Source organism: Siphateles boraxobius, unplaced genomic scaffold (genome assembly GCF_051911475.1).
Source record: "Siphateles boraxobius isolate OS27281-9 unplaced genomic scaffold, OSU_SipBor_1 86, whole genome shotgun sequence".
Taxonomy (NCBI): Eukaryota; Metazoa; Chordata; class Actinopteri; order Cypriniformes; family Leuciscidae; genus Siphateles; species Siphateles boraxobius.
This window is the reverse complement of record NW_027509215.1, coordinates 6,218,865-6,239,931: the sequence shown is the minus strand read 5'-3', so window position 1 is coordinate 6,239,931 and position 21,067 is coordinate 6,218,865. Positions and strand designations below refer to the sequence as shown.

The window sequence follows — 21,067 nt, the reverse complement described above, 5'->3', positions numbered from 1 at the left end:
AATGTTGCTATGCATTTTGTTAAGTGTCTTTGCAGTTTCAACTTTATTATAATGTGTATTTTACAATAAACATGTTTATCTTGTTCTGTTTACTTGTATTCAGTCCCTACTAAAGCTAGCATACTCATAAATGCATTCACATCAGAGTTTTTTTTACTTTCTTCACATATACCCGTTTTGTGTATGGGTACAGCTTAAGGGTTATGGGTTATGCGCTAAACAAAAAATATAGGAAATCAAACTTCAATTCATTCACTCAGCTTTATTCAGAAATAAGGTCATCACAGAATTTAATAAAACATGTAGAACTATGTCTGTGATAACCATGAGTACAGCTCACAGTCAGAGTTTTGCTCTGCAAGTAAGAGATTTCTAAAGATCAAAGTGATTAACAATAAGGAAATCATGGTGATTTTTCATCTCTGATAAGTGAAATGTGGTTGAGGTTTTAAGATCCAAGCAACATCACTTTGCAAAATAATGTCTAATATGAAATCAACAATATAACAACAACAACAACAACAACAACAACAACAACAACAACAACAACAACAACAACAACAACAACAACAACAACAAATACAATTTAAATTGTCAATCATATCTAATTTATCTATTGAATTCCAAATGATTCCATCATTACATACACCAATTCCCTTCATTGAGATAGAGACACAAAAATAAAACACCTTTTTTGATTTATTTTTTATAATCTGAGGATAATTTTTGACAGAATAAACCATTAAACATTTCCCAATGGCTTTAACAGTCACATGTTTGTCTCTCCACTTTGATCTCTAAATAAAAGCACAGCAGTGTTACTTCACAACAAACATAGCAGTATACATATTTTTCAGAAAAAGAGCTAGCACAATGTACTGCATCTACCAGTTCAGAAGCAATATTGTGAAACAGGATCTCAAAATATCATCTGTAAACAGGGATCTGAAAGAGAGCCATTTGTTTTCTTTTCTTTTACAACTGTTTATCCAAACTTTCCAGAGCATCCTTTTTTGTGTGCTTTTTCCATTCATCTGGAATCTGACCATGTCCCTGGAATGTTTTACTGTAGTACTTTTCCAGATCTTCCTGGAATCTGCACACAAACCACTTCCAGTACGGCAGCTCAGAGTGATCTGGAGTGATGCTCCAGTTAGCATATTTAGAACCTCCTTTTCTGTATTCTTTCCAGGGGACTTTGTAATCAGAGGATTCTGGATAAAAAGATCGATCACTCGCTACTGCTGTCGTGCAGATATTAATAGACAAGTTTGTTGTTCCTCTGTAAAACCACCCATTCAGTCCAATATTGCGGTGGAAAGGAACGCAGTGATCTCCAGGATGGCCTTCCATCGTGTTGGTGCAGATGGCATTACAGAAAGGACACTGAACCCAACAGCACTGACAGAAGTGGTCAATCAAAATCTCATCTGGACTTTTTCTGCACATGTTCATGTCATTAATGCTTGTAAAGCTGTTCTGTAGCTTTGTCGTCCCTTTCTTCAGACTGTCGCTTAAATCAGTCTCAAGAAAATCTAAGTCTTTAATCTCGCTGAGATCACCACATGAGTTCTCTGTGAGTTTCAGCTCATCTGTCAGGGTTGTGGTGAAGCATCTGAACCACATGTTTCCGTCTCCACTCCGCCTCTTGGCCTCCACTGTAGCTGTTTTAATCGCGTTACTTACAATCAGCTCTTTTTGGGTCAGATTTCCTTTGAAAAGTTTTAGAATCATTTTGTTTTGTTTGGTGAAGTATATGTCCACTTCATTTTTTATGAACTGTTTGAAGTGTTTTCTGGGATTATGAATGTATTTTATGTACTGGCCAAAATCCTCCTTTTCTGCAAGGGATTTCAGAATGTGTTTCTCCAGATTTGGTCTGTTTTCACGTAATGCTGGTATGTCAGACCTCATCTGTGCTGCCAAATCAATTGCAGTTGTGTTGTAAACCGCTTGTAGGATGGATGGCTCAAGTTTGCTGCAGATGAATTCGCTCAGTATGGTTGTTGTTGTCGCTCCTCTGTAGTAGTTCTTAAAGATGTTCCAATATTGAGCTTTCTGCTTCTCAAGATACATTTTTGGGTCATTTGCTTCTCTGAATTCTTTGTGAAGTTCAGTAAACATCCGTCTCGCAATGTCACAAACATGAAGACTGAGATCTATGCTAAACTCTCTTTTCAATGTGTATTTTTGGCTCATGGATTCATGTTGCTTTACTGACTTTTGAACACAGTCTGTTATTTCCTGAATGTAACTGTCACTGTAGCCTCGTGTTCCGACTGGTGACTTCTTCATTATCATCTCAGTGTCCTGAATAACTTTTTGAGTCAGATGCCTTATCGAGTAATGACATTCAGCATTTAGGTCCATGTTCTCTGGTGGCTTTTGGGTCCATCTAAAATATTCTATACCTAACATGAATTTTTGACCAAACCGCTTCAGTAATCCACTCTTGCTTTTCTTAGAGCTCTCGCCAGCTTCCTCTGAAGATACAGCTTCATCAGAATGCTCTAGATGCTTCTTTAGTCTCATGTAGACACAATAATCACTCTGGCAGTCGATCAGTTCATAGTCTTTCTGATTTAACCGCTCATTTACAAGAGTCAATTCCTGATTTTCAGATAAGATCCGAGTCACATCGTCCCAGAAGTTCAGGTCTTTCAGTGGAGGAGTATCTTTAGTCATTTCAGTGACCCATTTGCTCCACATTGTGTCAAACTCCTTGTTCAGCATATTTTCATCTGTTACTGTATTTCTCAGGCTTAAAGCTAATTCCTTGCTGCGACTGAATAGCTCATTTTCATACTCTGTCCTTTTTTGATCCAGCTTCTCCCTGGCTTTTTTCTGTTCAATTGCTTCATCTAACTTTCTTTTTGTTCCCTTTACAAGGTCATCATGAAGATCATTGATTCTGGTTTCAAATCTTCCTCGCCACTGACACAGAATTTCTTTGTCTTTGTCCTCCTCAAAGTAAGACATCATTGATTTTTCTACCTTCTCTTTCGTCATCCTCATGTCAGCCAACAAGTCATTTTCTTGAACCTTAATTTTTCCATTGGCAATTCTGTTGTAGAATTTGTCTTCAATGCTTAACATGGCGCTTCTGAGGCTCCATGTCCAGTCGCTGTACTTTGTTTCTAGTTTTCTGTATACCGCTATCTCAAGTGTGTTTTTGAAGCTGAACACAAAGTTTTCATTTAGCAGTGCATTCCACAGATCACTAATACGCATTTTGAACTGAGACAGTGTAATTCCGCCAGATTTAGAAGCTTTTGAGAGAATGATGTCCTTCAACTCCTGAATATTCCTACTGTAGTCTGGATTTGGTGGTGCCATTGGTGGGCTGCCTTCCCACAACTGTGCAAAATATTTCACATCATTCTGAACGTCAAATGTAATGACATCACTGAAAAACTCTGTATCACAGTCTTCTTCTTTAGCAGCCAGTTTCGTCATCTCATCCAGTTTCTCCTGCAGTCGTCTCCGTCCCTCCATATTTTTCTCTCCGGCTGTGACATCTGAAACATTCTGATGGACAAACATGCAGCTTGGATTCAGTCTGATCTTCTTCATCCTCATGAAGGCCTGAACAACAATCTGAAGAATGTCCTGCATCTCAGCTGTGTTTTCTCCAAAGATGTTTATCAGTGTCATATTCCCAAGACCAACAACAAATGTGGCCATTTCATTGTCACGATTTCTTGTTGACCTTCCAGCCAGTTCTAGGGCACGAAGTCCCTCAGTATCAACAACCAGAATATAGTCAAACTTCAACTTTGCTTTCATCTCCTCTGATACTCTGACCAGCTGCATGAAAGCTCCTCTGGTGCACCTGCCAGCACTGACGGCAAACTGCAGTCCAAACATGGCGTTCAGCATGGTGGATTTCCCAGAGCTCTGAATCCCTAAAACTGACAACACATAGACTCTCTGGTCTCCCAGTTTCTGGATGAGTGCATCAAGAACAGCAGTAACCCATATCAGAGGAACATGGGCAGCATCACCATCCATCAGCTCCAGTGGAAATCCAGACATCATCATCTCTGCTGCAAGACTCGGGAGAGAAGAGAAGTTAAAGATCATGTCATTCTTGTTCCTCTTCACAGATGAACATGATTCAAATATCTGACCGATCTCTCTCAGTATGTGCTCCAAGCCAAAGGTTGCAGCTTGTAATTTCTCAGATACTGTTTCAAGTTCTACTTGTGCAGCTGCCAGTTGCTGTGATTTATCATGTTTCTTTTTAAGATTTAATACTGTTGACCATTTTTCATCATATTGATGAAGAAGGGCTGAAAGACTTTCAGCAGTGTAGTCATCCAGCAGGATGCCCAGCCATTTCAGAAAATACGACACCTCATTTTCTACTGATGAATTCAGGTTTTGGATTAATATTTGGATAAACTGACTCAAGACAGATGCTCGTTGGTGTTCACGAATTTTCAGCATTTCTGATTGTTTAGAACTTTTGTTTTTTTCCATGTTGCTCCCTTTATGCAATTCTCCTAATGTAGGTCGATGAAGTTCTTTATTCTTCTCGCACCATTGATGCCACAGTTTTCCCTGCAATGGCAAAAATGATTCTTTGATTTCAGTCAGATCTTTATCCTGCAGTAAACTCATCATCTGCTGTGCTGCTTCTTTTCCTCTCCTGAGGTCTTCATCATTGTCCTCATCTACTCTGATACCAGAATGCTTGGCCACGTCTTCAAGCTTGAAAATGGTAGATGATTCAAAAGACAAGAGCCCATTATTTATAGCTCTTCTGATTTCTTCAAATACAACTGACTGATTTCTGTCTTTCAAACCAATTTTGTATTTCCCTTCTCTCATTTCTGTGAGAACTGAATCATTATCAGTAAGGAGGCAGACGAGTGGCTTCGAGTCCTTGTAGAAGTTTTGGATCTTGGTCATGCTTTTGTCATTCTTGCCGAGCTGTGGTAAAATAGCAACATTTACAGAAGCCATTTCAGTCAGGATATCCAGCTGCTTCTCATTGGCTCCTGCATCACCATGGAGATTACAGAATGCAACACAGTGAGTAAATCTATCGGTTTTCTCTCCAGAGGGGCAGTACCAAGCGATCTCCACCAGTCCATCCATCAATACTCTGGTTCTGCTGCTGCCTGGGCAGTTCCTGTGGAAGAATGTGTTGTGTTTTTCATTGATCAGGCTGTTCATCAGTTGAGACTTGGATGAGTTCACAGGGCCAAACCTGAAGAAAGCCACCATTGGAGTTTCTGCCTTGTAGACTGGCTGGAATTTGCTAGAGATTTTACCTTTATCATCAGTTGTCTTCCAGCTCTTGTTGATTTGTCGAAATGTCCAGAGTGGGAACTCAATTTGTTGTGTGAATGGATTTGGTACAAGCAGAGGAAGAGCATATTGACACTGTGAAAGTTTTGTCACCATGAGCTGCTTTAGGAAGCTATCGGCACAATGAAGCAAAGCCATCTGAACATCCATTAAGTGGACAGCATCTAATTGGTTTGTTTCATCAGAGGGTTTAGCAGTTTCTCCAAAAATATTATCAAAGGCGTCACCAACATCTTCAGAAAAGTCATTGTTCCGTTGTTGTGTGCTATGTCGTTCATTATTCCCTTTACTCTGGAGGCATCTTGCTCTGTAGTCAAGCATCATCAATTTTTGTAGAAAAACTGAAGCCAGCTCCTCCTCTGCACAACACTCTTGGGACTGTGATTGTACAATTGGCTTAAGGAAATCTACAGTTCTTAGTTTTTGGTCTTCAAGATGAATCCTGTCAATGAGTTGCATAGCTCCTAGCTGAAAAATACAGTACAATAATACATAGTTAAATGGTATGACTAGTAGATAAGTCGTGGAAAAGAATGCTAATTAGTACACTTTTTGGTAATTTAATAAAATTAGAATTAGGACATATGCCAAGTATGAATATGCAATCTGATCCCATTTTGTGTTATTGCACATATTTGTACATTTGGATTGATGCTGAAAAATGCAGTATTTTGAATTGACAGCATCTAAAGGTAAACATTATGCATTTACAGCTGTAGAAACATAAAATGTATTATATCACTCGGTATCTCACTGTGGGAAACGCCTTGGGCGTGACTGATCCTGGAAGCACCAATTATACCATATCTACGGGAGTCCCAACTCCCTCATATATTTCGCTGCTAGCGTTCCTCACTTCATTCTTGTTCTCTTCCTTCCTTGTAGGGAAGCTATATATATATATATATATATATATATATATATATATATATATATATATATATACAGGGAAGCTATCCTCAGCAGATCCTCTCAGAGTGGCCGCTAAACAGTTCACTTGATGATAGGGGTGTAAATATTAATCAATTCGTATCGATCCATCGATTATACAGCCAACGATTCAATGCATCGATGCGTCCGCAAGAGTATCGATTACTGTGTTTATTTTGCCGCCTGTCAGTTCGCCTGTCTATTTTCAGCATCCACTCCAACATATGCGTACAACCTACTACTAAGCTGCTGGTGGCGCTGACCTCATTATTGTCTTCTACTTCACACCGCTTCACACACGCGTTACTTACGTTTCACAGTCTGTCTGAGAGTCTACCGAACCGTCAGAGCGAGCTGGCAATGAAAGTGAAATGTTACACACTCCAGTCGGCGTCAAGTCATGGGTGTGGAAGTATTTTGGCTTCAGGAAAACAGATGGAGCAGAGGTAAGAGATGTTGCCGTTTGCAAAGAGAAAGACAGCTATAGTGTAACATACATTATGTGAATCTGTCACTGGAGGGACTCTGCTGAAGGCAATTTCTCTGAGAAGGGTGGTTACAATGGATGCATCGCTCACAGGTTGGGGCGCAGTGTGAGAGAGCAGGATAGCGAAAGGGAAATGGGCCGTGTCACTACAGAACAAACACATAAACTTCCTATAATTGTAGCTTATTGTAGAATGTTGCAATGTCTTGTTCATGTTGTAGAGTGTACTGTTTATGTACTAATGTTGCTGAGGTGTTTTTTCCTGTTCCCAGACTGTACTCCTTAAAGGAGCATAGTCTGGGGGTTGCCTTTTTTTCTCCTCACCTATCCTCATGTCATGCTGTATTTTTCTCAAGTTGGCGCTCATTATAGCAGCCTCGGTAACACCTTATTACCAAAGCAAATTCCTTGTATGTGTAAAACACTACTTGGCAATGAAGTTGATTCTGATTCTGAATTGTTAACTGTGTTTCTGGCAACATTACGGGCATGTCCTGGGAATAATGAATCTGGGTGTGGATCTCCTGTCCAGAGGGATCCCTGTGTATGAAGAGTGGACTTTTACCCTCAGGTAGTGAGCCAGTTGAGGGAGAGGTTCGGCCGAGCAGCTGCAGATCTTGTCAACTCTTAATGAAAACACTCATTGCCCTCTATTGTGTGTCTATTGGTGTGGATGCTCTAGCGCACCAAACGCTCTGCCTTAAGTGTTTTCTCCACTGATCCCCCCGAACTGGGCATGGAAATTGTGGCTGACTAAGATAATTCAACTCCTGTCCGACCAGCCCTTGATCATCCAAAACCACCCCCCCCCCCCGCCCCCCCTCCCCCCTCCCCCCGCCTTTCAACTGTTAAGGTTTATCTTGCAGCAATTTTTGCATGCCATGTGGGGATTGACAGGAATACCATAGGTCAACACCCACTCGTACGCAAGTTTACAGGGTTTCAAAACCACTGATTCTGCCATGGGATCTGTCTGTGGTCCTTATAACACTATCTCAGCTCCCTTTTGAACCTATTGTATTAAACCAGTGCTATCGCTATACCTCATGGGCACTATAAGGGCGCGTCAGTTCAGGACGTATGTGCAGCTACAAGTTGGGTTTAGCCTCGCACATTTGTCTGATTTAATAGACTGGATGTCATTGTCACTGGCTCATTCCATCCTAAGTGTGTAAACGTGCTTTTTGTTCACATACTGTATATCCCTGTTCTATTCTAAGAATAGTTACAGGTTTTTTGTTTATGTTACATACATCACTGAGTTGGTTGGCATTCCTGCTTCAGACAGCATATCTGCAATGCGAGAGTTGTCTATATCTCATAGTGAGATCCCTAGCGAATATTTGAAAGACAAGTCAACTGCCTAAGCTGCCTGTGCATTGCACAATTAAATATGATTACATTCATGACCATGTTATGGTTTTGTTGTGATGTATTTTATAGTCATTTTTATTTCCCACAGTATATTCAGAAAGTTTTATAATTTCACATTATGCAAATGCATCAAACGTGTTAAATAAATCTGATTATGGCATTGGAAACAAATAATCAAATTAATTTTAAATATAGTAATATAATCAATTTTTTCAATTGATTCTAAAGTTGTTCATAAGAAAATTATTTAGACGTTTGTATGCACCTAAATGTAGATTATGTCTGGTAGAACATAGAAAAAAAACAAAAAAACATAACATAACCTATGTAAAAATATGAATAATTTTCCAGAAAAAAATGCTTTTTACCTTTTGTTTGTCACCTTTATCAGTTTGTAGTTGTGCCAAGCTCTCCAAAGGCTGTGCTTTAGCCTCATCAATGCTTGCTTCTGTTTGTGAACCTTGATTTTTATAAAAACAGAGAGGGGGTATCACTGGTAGCTCTTTTATTAGACTTCCCTAGAGAAAAAAATATATACTAAAATGTATTTGAAATACATTTATTTTGTGCTAAGTATACTACAAATACATTTACATATTTATGTGCTTAATAAAAAATATCCCGCAATTGTGCTATTGGTATAAATATTACATGAATACTACAACTATTGCATGTATAGGCCTACTTTAGGTACACTTTAAATATCTTGCATTTAAAGATATTATGCAGAGATCATACAATCCTTAATAATAGTGATATTAAAACACATTTAGGCATAATTTTGAGAAATGTGTAGTGTGCAATAAAGAAATACTCCAATTAAAGTTTAATTTTATATCAGTAAGACATATAATTGATATGTTGATACTGCTGATACTGTTGATATTGTGCTGCTGCACAAATAGCATACTGTATATCAATTACCTACAGTATAGCAGATCTATACAGGTGGAGCTGGGGAAGGTGGTGGTTTTAGATTAACTCTGAAAGCACGCTGCAAACTGCTATAGTGAATGGTAGCCAGCCATTTAAATGTTGTGCAGCAAGCTCATTGGTTGCAGATGCGACGTGAACTGATGAGCTTGTGCCAAGTAGATAACACTGTAATTATCATCAACTTGTGTTAAGGACCCATTAGCCTCCGCCATCTAGAGTTTCATGACAGAACTATGCATTTTATAAAGTTATAAATATGGATTTTTTTTTTTATCTAAAGGGGCTTTAAAATCTAAGGTACCATTCACTCCAATTATAAAGCTTAGAAAAGCCAGGATATTTTTAAATATCCGATTGTGTTTAGCTGAAAGAAGAAAGCGATATACACCTAGGATGGTTTGAGGGAGTAAATCGTGGGATAATTGTCATTTTTGGGTGAACTAACCTTTTAAGAGTGGATAGTTTCAAGTATGCTATTCTATTCATTAAAAAAAGTGGATCCAGTCATATCTTGCAATTTGACAAATATATTTTAAATATCTTCAATAAACACCCTGATGAAGGCTCATTAGCCGCAACGCATCGTTGTGTGGTTATTTGAAAACTGCTTTTAATTGGCTAAGCCATAATGAAATAAAGGCTTTTTATTTACTTATTTACTCTCGAGTGCCTTGGCTTGATACGTTTAATATTTTCAATATCATTATGATAAATTCAAATTAAGGTATTATTTAATAACAAGTATTTTGCAGATCACTGATCAATGCAATTTTATTACTATTACAAGTCAATCTTTTGAACCAGTTACACAGATTAGAATCTAGATTTGAATCTACAGATGTTAATGTACACTTCCTGTGGTGGACAACATTAGTATTACAACCTTTATTATAGACATAGACTGCGTTCCAGTCCAAAATTGACATGCCCTTCACTCGCTAACTTCCCTCCGTCTCGTTCACTCGGATGTACGTCATTGCTTGCATTGCAAGAGTGCCCACTACTGGCGGAAACTGCAATGGGCTGAACTGGAACGTCCTAAGCCCTTGATCACTTGGAATCAGCTATGGAGTTGATTTATTATTTAAAAATGTTTTCCCTTTAAGAATTTGTTTAATGCAGCATCCAAATGTATATAGGTGTGTTTGGGTTGTTTTATATAAAAAAATTCTAATTCATATATATCATAGAGTTGTTTTTGGTGGTGGTGATTAGACAAGATATGCGGTGATGTCACAATCGTGTTGCATTGTGGTATATGGAACTGCCCGAAGTGTACATATGAAGAGACTCGCTCCCTCGGTCAAAATCGAGGGAGCGAGGGTCTGTCCATATAAACTTCCCTCGTCCACTTCATGAAGTGGAACCCACTTTAAAATGGCGACAGGGATTCCCTCGAGCGGAAGTGCTTAGGGAAGTTCGCAAGTGCGTGTCTGAAAAGTGGACTGGAACGCAGCTTTGATTCCACTAACAACTTCCACATGAATTAAATATATTGCAGTATCAATATTGAATCTTGAATGAAAATGTTAAAATGGAGTTGTGGCAAACTGTAAGACAAAAATCAACATAGGATCTGTTACCACTTTGATTTTCACTGTTTTGCAGGTCTCCTGAAAATATGTACATCTCTCTGGTGTAGAACTGCTGATTATTGTCAGTGAACAGCTGTTTTATCCTGTCAATCAATTCTCTCATCTCTGATTGTTTGTTCATGTTCTTGCTGCAGATGTGATATCTTCCTCCACATTTCTCCAGCAGCTGCTCCAGAACAGAGTTGTTCTTTAAGTCATCTATAATAGTGTCACACTCTTCCTCTCGCTCATATGTGAAGAGAATTATCACAAATGAAAGAACTCTGTCACCAAATATTCTCTGTAGCCATTCACTGCCCATCTTATCCTCATCTGTCAACTGTCCAAGTCGCACAACAAAGATGAAGGCATGGATTTCATTCAGTAGTTGACCAATATCATGATTGAGAGGTTTGAGATAAGTCTCATGTGAGCCAATCATGTTGATCACAGAGACATGATGTTCTGATATCTCCCTCTGTATTGGAATGATCATGGGGAAATCTCTGTTTTGAAGACAGGGTTGTTTCTCTCCAAGTAGAATGTTGTCACATCCGAACTGCACTGCCTCAGAGCTTCCAAATAATGCAACAGTCAAATCGGGATCACCGAGATCTAAAGCAAACAACACAGAACTGTTCTCAGACTCAGATAATATAAGAATAACGCCACAATATAAGATAATGTAATGGTGATTTCTGCTAATATTTCTTATCCTTATTGATGTGAGATGAATCATTAAGCACACATGTACTATACTTGTGTTTGTATTACCATCAGGTTCCAGGTTACTCCCTTCTTCTACTGGCTTAACATTATCCTAGAGAGAACAACAAATTATCCGTTTCTTATAAACAGGACTTTTAAAGGTCAATGCATGAGTAAACTTTTGTATATGCCATGTGGCCAGAAGTATGAGGACATCTGAACGTCACACTTGCATGGTTATTCTACTTCTGTGTAGGTGAAATAGCCAAACTTGTGAATTAGTAGGAAAATTCATAGAAAATATATTGGGCCTTATATGTAAAGTGCAAGAACATTGAGAATAAAGACTTTTCTTTTCAAATTACACTCTTCATTCTTAAAAATCAAGTGCCTTTTTTGGCATCTGCTTCCATGAAGAACATCCATGGAATATTTCCATTGCACAAAATTAATTCATTGCTAAAATTGTTTTATTATTAAAATATACTTTGCACTAAGAAAAAAAAGAAGGTTGTTTTAAAGGGATAGTTCACCCAAAAATGAAAATTCTGTCAGTAATTACTCACCCTCATGTTGTTCCAACCCCGTAAGACCTTCGTTCATCTTCGGAACACGAATTAAGATATTTTTGATTAAATCTGAGAGCTGGATCACTCCTCCATAGGCTTCTTCACGGATTGAACTTGCAGGCCCCGAAAAGTCATTAAAGACATCGTTAAAATAGTCCAAGTGATTACAGTGGCTCAATCTTAAGTTTATCAAGTGACGAGAATACTTTTTGTGCGCAAAAAAAACTAAAATAATGACTTTATTTCAACTATTAATTTCCTTCTCTGTGGGCCTCGAGTCAGTTCACTAGTTTAACAGCGTAGGGTTTCTGTTGTTGTATGTCACACGCATCACCCACATGACCAGCGTCGGCCAATAGTGAGCCTACGTGTGACGTAGCTCTACGGAATCACTCTAAGTTAACTGACTCGAGGGCCACAGAGAAGGAAATGAATAGTTGAAATAAAGTCGTTATTTTTGTTTGTTTTTGTGCTCACAAAAAGTATTCTCGTCACTTGATAAACTGAAGAATTAGCCACTGTAGTCACTTGGACTATTTTAACGAGGTCTTTAATAACTTTTCGAGGCCGGCAAGTTTCAATCCCTGAAGAAGCCTATGGACTAGTATGGAGGAGTGATCCAGCTCTTGGATTTCATCAAAAATATCTTAATTTGTGTTTCGAAGATGAACGAAGGTCTTATGGGATTGGAACAACATTAGGGTGAGTAAATACTGACAGAATTTTCATTTTTGGGTTAACTATCCCTTTAAGGACTGTTCACTGAAAGTTTTTTTGGAGGGGGGATGTGGATCCAAAAATGATTCTTCTATGGCATTACTGAGAAAACCCCTTTTTGGAACATATTTCAAGAGTGTTATCACTTTTACCTTGTATTCTTCATGTGCTTTATTTGAGGTCTTTACTCCAGGATCTTGATCAGGAGATGTGAAAGGAACTGAAGTTGATTGCATATGAAATTCTACTTTAGTGGTTGAGTCTGTCATAACTAGGTCATAATTGTCTTTGTTTAGAATTTCTGTATATTTTTCATCATGTTTAATTGGAGGATTCTCCAAGACATCATCTGGTTCTTGATTTGTTATCCAAGGATTGTCCATGATGTCATCTGTATACTGATGTGTGACTGAAGGACTGACACAATCTGAATCTCTATATGACTCTGGAGAGGTCTCCATGACATTATCTGAATCTCTATAGGATTCTGGAGAGGTGTCCATGACATTATCATCTGTTTCCTGATCCATAATTATATAACTGTAAAACAAAATAAATATTAACCAGGTGTGGTGGATCAGATAAACCCCAGACTAATTGTAAATGCTGTTCATACATGGCAGTATGGGTCAAAGATGAAAAGGGGGTTTCAAGCATCAAAAAATTAATAAAATAAATAAAAGTGTAATACAGCTTTAAATTGCCTTTAAATGTTGTGATGTCATGAATCAATATAACTTCCTGTTATGTCTTTTCCTCTTCTCCTTTGTGTTGTAACTGCACTGAGAGGTGGGTTTCTTTTGACTTTCTAATAATATTATTTAATCTTTATTGTAATTATTGCTTTTATATCTATTTTCACTTCAATTTTACCCTTTTCAGAGTTATATTTTTGTCTTCTGCTGAATATGTGGAAACGAGAGCACATGGTGACAGGTGTACATCATATATATTTTACAGAGAGTACAAGGGAAATCCCACTCTAAGAGGCAGCTTATTTGTGTTTTACAGGTATGTTTTTTTCTGTTTTATTATTTTCCAGTTCTATGTGATTTTTCTTTGCCCAGTTTGTTTTGTGCTCCTGTTTTTCTGCCATTTGCATTGTTATCTCATGGGAGAGAGAGAACAAGGGACATTCCACTCAAAAAGCTACTTATTTGTGTTTCATATCAGGATTAAAAGATCCAGTGAAACTGCTACTTGCTTCTCTGAGTCTGATTGTCCAAAAACTCCACACAGTTACACAACGCGGAATCACGTGTTTATAACTGGTGTCGCCAGCTACACATCACGCTTGCTGTCGCGAACCACAGGTTACACGTGGTGCCGTGACCCGGATGGGATAGAGCAGGTGTGCCCAACCCTGCTCCTGCCAATCGACTGTCCTGCACAGTTTATTTCCAACCCTAATTAAACACACCTGCCTTTAATTTTCAAGTGATCCTGAAGACCTTAATTGGTTGCTTCAGGTGTGTTTGATTAGGGTTGGAGATGAACTGTGCAGGACAGTCAATCGGCAGGAGCAGGGTTGGGCACACCTGGGATAGAGGTTTAAGGGGGTGAGTGTATCGGATGTAGTCCAGTAAGAGCTGTGGGTGTAAACCTCACTCCCCTGGCCTCAAGAGGCCCGCTACTAGTGACATACGCTAAAGCCCTTGTTAACTTGCCCCCCTCCCACGCCGGAGACCCCCGCTTGAAGCGGGTCAAGGACCGGTTACAATAGCAACTCTTTCTGTTTGTGGCCGTCTAAAATAAATCAATAACACAAATAAAACTATACAAAAATACATTAAATACATAATATTAATTAAGGTTAACGTATATTTGTCAGTGTTATTTCTCATTTATCTGAAATACAAGTAAGATGCTCAAATTGTTATACAGTGATACTTCATTCAGTATAATGGATGACACTGTGGTGTAACAGAGAATTTGCATTACACTGAATAACAAAAACATTACTCTGAATGACGAAAATTTGAATGACAATTTTACACTTTGTACACTTATTATTTCACCCATATTTTGACATTTTAATTTCACAAACGTTATTTCAAAAATGAAAGTATAGATACTTTATTTCCATTTAATATTTTTATTTAAAAGCGCTATACAAATAAACGTGAATTGAATTGAAACTTGAAAGTCAACAGGATAAAAAAAAAAACTGAAACAGTTCACAAATTACACACTGCTTAAGAAGACAGTGATCAAATCCTTACGAAGAGAATCTCAGACAGCCTCATATAATCATAAAGCTCCAACCTCTCAACTACAAACTTCACACTGATTATCTTGATCTCACTAAATCTTAGAACATATCTGGTTAATACCTTTATTGACGGATGGTCATTGAACCAGTCCAGAATAACTACAAATGAAACTGTGCACTACAGAGGAAACAGGTTTCTTGTTTAAATAAATCACGTGATTTCTGGGAAACATCTCTGGTTACATAACATAAATCACGTGATTTCTGGTAAACGTCTCTGGTTACATAACGTAACATCAGTTCCCTGAGAGGAGGGAACAAGACACTTCTTGTTGGGGTTATCCCCTCCTCCCTTGAATCCAGGGGCAGAGTGGGACCAAAAAATCTACCGGGAAATTTCGTAGACCACCGGCCTGGGGAGTATTTTTTGGTAAAAAAATAATATTTTTTGCAAGAACCCTTGCAAAATTATTTTGAATAGATTAAGAAAGCCACCACTACTGGTCACATCTATAGTTAGATTGATTTGTTTATATCCAGTGAAGTCGTGTCCCACCACATTTTCTCAGGATTGATATTGTCCCCCACCACTTTTTGAAACATTAAGGCACGGATGTACCTAATACAAATAAATAAAACATCTCCAGTTAACTAGCAGAGCATTCATTTACTTCGCTATTAAATAAGAGATCTAGCGCTAAAATGTGTGTGGGTTTTTTTTAAATCAAGCTGAGCGCTCATTGCCGCGGCGATCGGTTGTCATGGATACAGTGTTCTCTTGTGGCGCTCAGTCTTCACTCGGACGCACACTTCAATATATCTTTGTTGCGAAGATTCTCTATTCATTCCGGTGAAATCACAAAATAAAATGCAGTTAATGCACACAAACGTGTCCCTGCTCGATGTAGACTGTAACCATGAACATATTCAGTTTTGATGAGAAAAGAAAAAAACTATACGGGTGCGGATTAGAACCCCTAACCTCTGACACGCTTGGCAAAAGACCTACTGTGCAAAAGGACCAAGTGATGTGAACCTGGACAGAGCATGTACAGCGAGTGTTTCTTTCAGACCACGCCCCTTTTCTGACATGTTGCGACATGCCCTGGCTTGCAGAGAACGGCATTCAGTTTAGTTTCAGTTTCTAAGTTAAGCGTCTGGTTGTGTTCGTGTGCGTCAGTGACCACAAGTAAGTTACAATTATATTATATAGACAAGTTAATATTAGTTATTTATGGTCGAGCTTAAAGTTAGTGACAGCCTTTATCTCTGTTGTATCTGTAGCTTTTATGGCATTCTTATTGTAGTTCACATTTCAGGACATGTTTAGCACTGTTTATTTAAATGACTAGGGAGAGTATTAGCCTCAATTGTGTTATGTTAGTTAACGTCAATGTTTATTTCCTTTTCTTTAGAACCACACCTACACTGTAAAGTATATACTGAATAGTGCCTGTGCATCTGTATTCCGAAAGTGTATATATTAAACCATTCAACAAGTATTCCTGCCTTCCGTGTCCTGACTAGACACCCCATATTGGTGACTAATTTTCGTAACCAGTAGAGCCCCATTACAATTTATGGTCCTTCGAGCCTGATAGAGTCAACGATATGGCAACCAGTAAAGAAGGAATTAGCCTCCCTGTTTCACCTGTGCGCCCCAAACGCTCAGTGCAACGCCCAAGATATCTGGATGATTTCTTAGTCGAATATACAGACCAACATAGCTTAGCGCAGATGCACAGGCACGAAGAGGAGAGGGAGTTACTCAGTCCTGCTAGAAGCATATCTTCAATGCAGAAAGCAAATGAAGCCATTGTTCATCAGGCTTTGGAGACAGCGCGGCAACAGAGTGAAACGGCCAAGAAACAAACAGAGCTTTTGGAGTTTTTCCTGCAGCACCATTCCCCTCAGACCTCAGCTCAGTGGTCAAGGAGGTCATCACGGCATCAGACTCCAGTACGCCAACTCTACCCAGACAGAGGAGGTGAACCACAGCCTTCCCCAGCCGTTGCTCCTCACCGTCACAGAACTGAGGATCAGCCAAGCGTAACTGCAGACCTTACCCATCAGCTAGAACAAATGACACTTCCTCCGCCTCTTAGCCGAGTCATTCAACCCCCTAAGCACACGCTCGATCCACGCTATGACGTTCAGGCTATCAAGCAGGATACTGAACATTATCCCCCAGCTCACCTTCAGCCCAGCCATCCCAAAGGGTCACCCCAGGGCCTACAGCATTCAGTAGACTTTTTAAGAAATGCCTCATTATATAACTCAATCACATCCTACCCTATATCAAGTAATTGTAAGTCCAGCGCAGTTGCAACTGGCAACCAGCATGAGGAAAGTAGAGAGCCTCAGTCGAGAAATCCACATCTGGTGCCACCTGAGCCTCATCTCTATCTCCCACATGTGGCTCCTCCCAGATCGCTACATGTAAATCCAGCTGTCGATCAGATGATGCCCCTACCCGTGCACCGGTCAATACATCAGCCACCTTATGTACCCCAACCTTTCTACCAGGGGAACCCAGCCATGTTGAGCCATTATCCCTCCACCGGGTATCAGCATGCACCCCCTAATATAGAAGGCCCAACATTTCCTGACTTCATCAAGGAAGATAGAGCTCAATATGTGGAGCTACGCCTTTCCCTTAGCATACTCCTTCATCCTTCTCAGTCCGAGCATTACAAGTATGCCATATTGCTGAAGCATGTCAAGGTGCCACAAGCACATCGCCTTGTGCTAGCTCATGCAGAGTCTAATATGCCCTACTCTGAAGCTCTGAAAGCACTGGATGAACGCTATGGACGTCCATATCAGTTTGTGCTGAAGGAGATAGAGGATATGGAACGCCTACCCATCATCCGAGATGATAGGGCTCTCGATGAGTTCTCCATCAGAGTGCAGTCGCTTGTGGGGATGCTGAAAGCTCTCAGAGGTGAAGGCCATGAAGAACTCCACTGCGGCTCAAATGTGAAGCGCCTTCTAAGCAGGCTTCCCAAGCACCAGCAAGAGCGATTTCGTCGTCAACAGTATAGGAAGGACCCTGATAAATTGAAGCTAACGCTTACTGACTTTTCAGAGTGGCTGAAGGCAGAAGTCAGATGCCTGGACATTGAGCCCTCACTTCAAGCTCACAGTGATAGGGACAGGAGAGAATTCAAGCAGCAGAAGTCCAAGGTTAAGATCACTACTGTTATGCATGGGACAGGCAGTTCCAGTATCCATCCAGCCGACACGCCCTCCCAAGCGGCTCATTCTATCCGAACCCAAGTGAAGGGTAAGATATACTGCCCTTACTGCGAGGCAGAACACTACCTCAGCCAATGTGAGAGTTTTGCTAAGCTTACCAAAGCAGAGATGGTGGACTGGAGATCTAAAGACGGACGAACAACCATCAGTCTACCAGTGGGAGGTCCTACCGTTCGGGACGACGTGCAGTCCCTGCTGCGCGATCTTTGCTCTCCAGAAACACGTCACTGAGTCAAGTCAACCAGGGGAAAATGTCCGCCACAGTATAGGAAAGTGCTTCTACGTCGATAACTGCCTGCAGAGTCTACCCACCGTAGTAGAAGCCAGTAACCTTGTGACGAGACTTAGAACCCTTCTAGCTTCAGGTGGCTTCGATATTCGCCAGTGGGCCAGTAACCAGCCAGAGGTGATTTGCAACCTGCCTAAGGAGGCCAAGTCTGACAACAGTGAAAGATGGGTTTCTCAGACGCATGGTGAAGCTCAAGAGATGACGCTAGGCCTCAGTTGGCACTTCATGGAGGACACACTCCATTACAGGCATCGCCCGGTTGCCCCAAGCAAGACAACCATGCGAAATATCTATAAGATACTAGCAAGCCAGTATGATCCCCTAGGTTATATCCTGCCCTTCACCACAAGGGCCAAAGTTTTAGTCCAGAGACTATGGGCTAAAGACCGCGATTGGGATGACCCAAACTTACCTGTCGACCTCCTGCAAGCCTGGACTACATGGGAAGAAGAGCTCCCTCAGCTCCCTACGGTCAGTCTCTCTCGGAGCTACTTCCCACTGGACGTGGATGTAAGTGTCATCAACCTCGAGCTTCACGTCTTTTGTGATGCATCAGAGTCCGCCTATGGGTCAGTTGCTTACCTACGTGGTGAGGATCCTAATGGCCAAGTCCATTTAGCCTTTGTGCTGGCACGCTCAAGAGTGGCACCGAAGAAACAACAGTCAATGCCGCGGCTTGAGCTCTGTGCCGCACTTACCGGAGCTCAGCTTGCCCAGATGATCCAGAGGGAGCTAACCCTTCAGTTGGGGAACATAGTGCTGTGGTCTGACTCCACCACAGTACTTACCTGGATACAGTCAGAGTCCTGCAGATACAAGGTGTTTGTAGGGACTCGTGTATCTGAGATTCAGGAGCTGACGGATCACCGGTCATGGAGGTATGTGGACACACAGGATAACCCTGCAGATCCTATCACAAGAGGGATGACACTATCCAACCTAGCCAAGCCAAACCAGTTCAGCCAAGGTCCTGCCTTCCTCCGGCTACCACGTGAGAGTTGGCCAGCTACAAATTCATTCGTGGAGGTCCCAGATGAAACAGAGATGAAGAGGTCTGCGTTCTGTGGATTCATGTCAGCCATTACTGCCCCAGAGATCCCAGCCGCTGAAGACCACTCTACCTTTGAAGATCTCCTTGAGGCAACAAGTAGGTCACTGCATGGGGCGGCCTTACAGACGAGCGCCCTCAGTGCAGATGACTACGGAGAAGCAGAACTCCGAATCCTTCAGAGAGCACAATATGATAGCTTTCCAGACGAAGTTAAGTGCCTAAAAGCAGGGAAAGCACTTCCATCTAGCAGTCGGCTCTTGTCACTTGCTCCAGAGTATGACGTCTCTAGGGGCCTTATCCGAGTAGGTGGTAGGTTGCGCCGTTCTACTAGTCTGGAAGAAGATGTCATACACCCAATTGTGCTAGAACCTAAGCACCATATTACTAAACTTATCATACGACAGTATGACAACAAGTTACTCCATTCTGGATCGGAGAGGGTCTTTGCAGAGCTCCGACGCAAGTTTTGGATCCTCCAAGGCCGCGAAGCTGTGCGTCGTCATCAGAGATCCTGCGTGGAGTGCCAGAAATGGAGAGCAAAGCCTGCTATTCCTAAAATGGCAGATCTGCCCCCTTGTCGTCTCCGCCTCCTGAAGCCTCCATTTTATTCAACAGGAGTAGATTGCTTTGGCCCGTTCCAGGTCAAGCGAGGTCGGAGTACGGAAAAGAGATGGGGAATTGTTTTTAAGTGTATGACCACCAGGTGCATTCACCTAGATGTGCTGCCCAACATGGATACCGACTCGTTCCTCATGTCACTCAGAAGGTTCGTGGCTAGACGGGGAACTCCCTTCGAGCTTCTCTCTGACTGTGGGACCAACTTCCGCGGAGGGGCGCACGAGCTCAAAGCAAGTTTTGAGGCCATGTGCGAAGAGCTGCAAATCAAGTTGGCTAAGCACCAGATACGTTTCCAGTTCAATCCACCAAATGCACCTCACTTTGGTGGAGCCTGGGAGCGGGAAGTCAGATCCATTAAGGCTGCACTCTATGTCACTCTGGGAGCACAGACAGTGACCGAAGAAGTCTTGCAGACAGTTCTGATTGAGGTAGAAGGAATCCTCAACTCCAAGCCACTGGGCTACGTGTCGACAGATGTAGCCGATGCAGATCCCGTAACTCCCAACTACCTCCTCATGGGGCGTCCTGACTCTTCGCTTCCTCAAGGGGTGTACCTTGAGTCTGAGATTCTCAATCGGAGAAGATGGCGACACAGTCAGGTGTTAGCTGACCAGTTTTGGACCCATTTCATACGGAGCTACTTACCTTTCTTGCAGTCAAGGCAGAAATGGGTAAAGGACACAGAGAATCTCACTGTTGGTACAGTGGTGATGGTAATAGACCAAAGGTTACCTCGTGCATTGTGGCCCGTGGGAAGAGTCACGAAGACCATTAGGAGTGTCGATGGTAAAGTGAGGACTGCTGAGGTGCAGGTGGAAGAGAGAACCAACACCAGACCGGTGGCCAAGCTCATTGAGCTGCCGGCCATCCCGGATAATGCTCCCGACAACAGCTCCTGTGGATAGTTGAGCCTTTCCAGGAGATAATTCACACCGTGAATTATGGGGCGGCTGTGCAAAAGGACCAAGTGATGTGAACCTGGACAGAGCATGTACAGCGAGTGTTTCTTTCAGACCACGCCCCTTTTC

At 41.2% G+C, this 21,067-nt stretch overlaps 1 protein-coding gene across 3 annotated transcripts in view; it reads right to left on the bottom strand.

Annotated features, from left to right (window-relative positions):
• Positions 1 to 959: 959 nt before the first annotated feature.
• The window catches only part of LOC143731398 (upregulator of cell proliferation), a 33,055-nt gene continuing 12,947 nt past the window's right edge, over positions 960 to 21,067 (bottom strand). Inside the window, exons 1-6 of one of the 3 annotated variants that reach the window (XM_077222300.1) lie at positions 13,107 to 13,141; positions 12,764 to 13,064; positions 11,377 to 11,437; positions 10,627 to 11,232; positions 8,476 to 8,567; positions 960 to 5,784 (exon numbers count right to left, since the gene is read on the bottom strand). In XM_077222300.1, coding sequence (XP_077078415.1) covers positions 976 to 5,784; positions 8,476 to 8,567; positions 10,627 to 11,232; positions 11,377 to 11,437; positions 12,764 to 13,064; positions 13,107 to 13,141 — 5,904 coding nt within the window. In that variant the 3' untranslated portion in view covers positions 960 to 975. Of the gene's footprint in view, positions 5,785 to 8,475; positions 8,568 to 10,626; positions 11,233 to 11,376; positions 11,438 to 12,763; positions 13,152 to 21,067 lie in introns of those variants that run through there. The other 2 variants (XM_077222298.1, XM_077222299.1) reach the window with 2 other exon arrangements.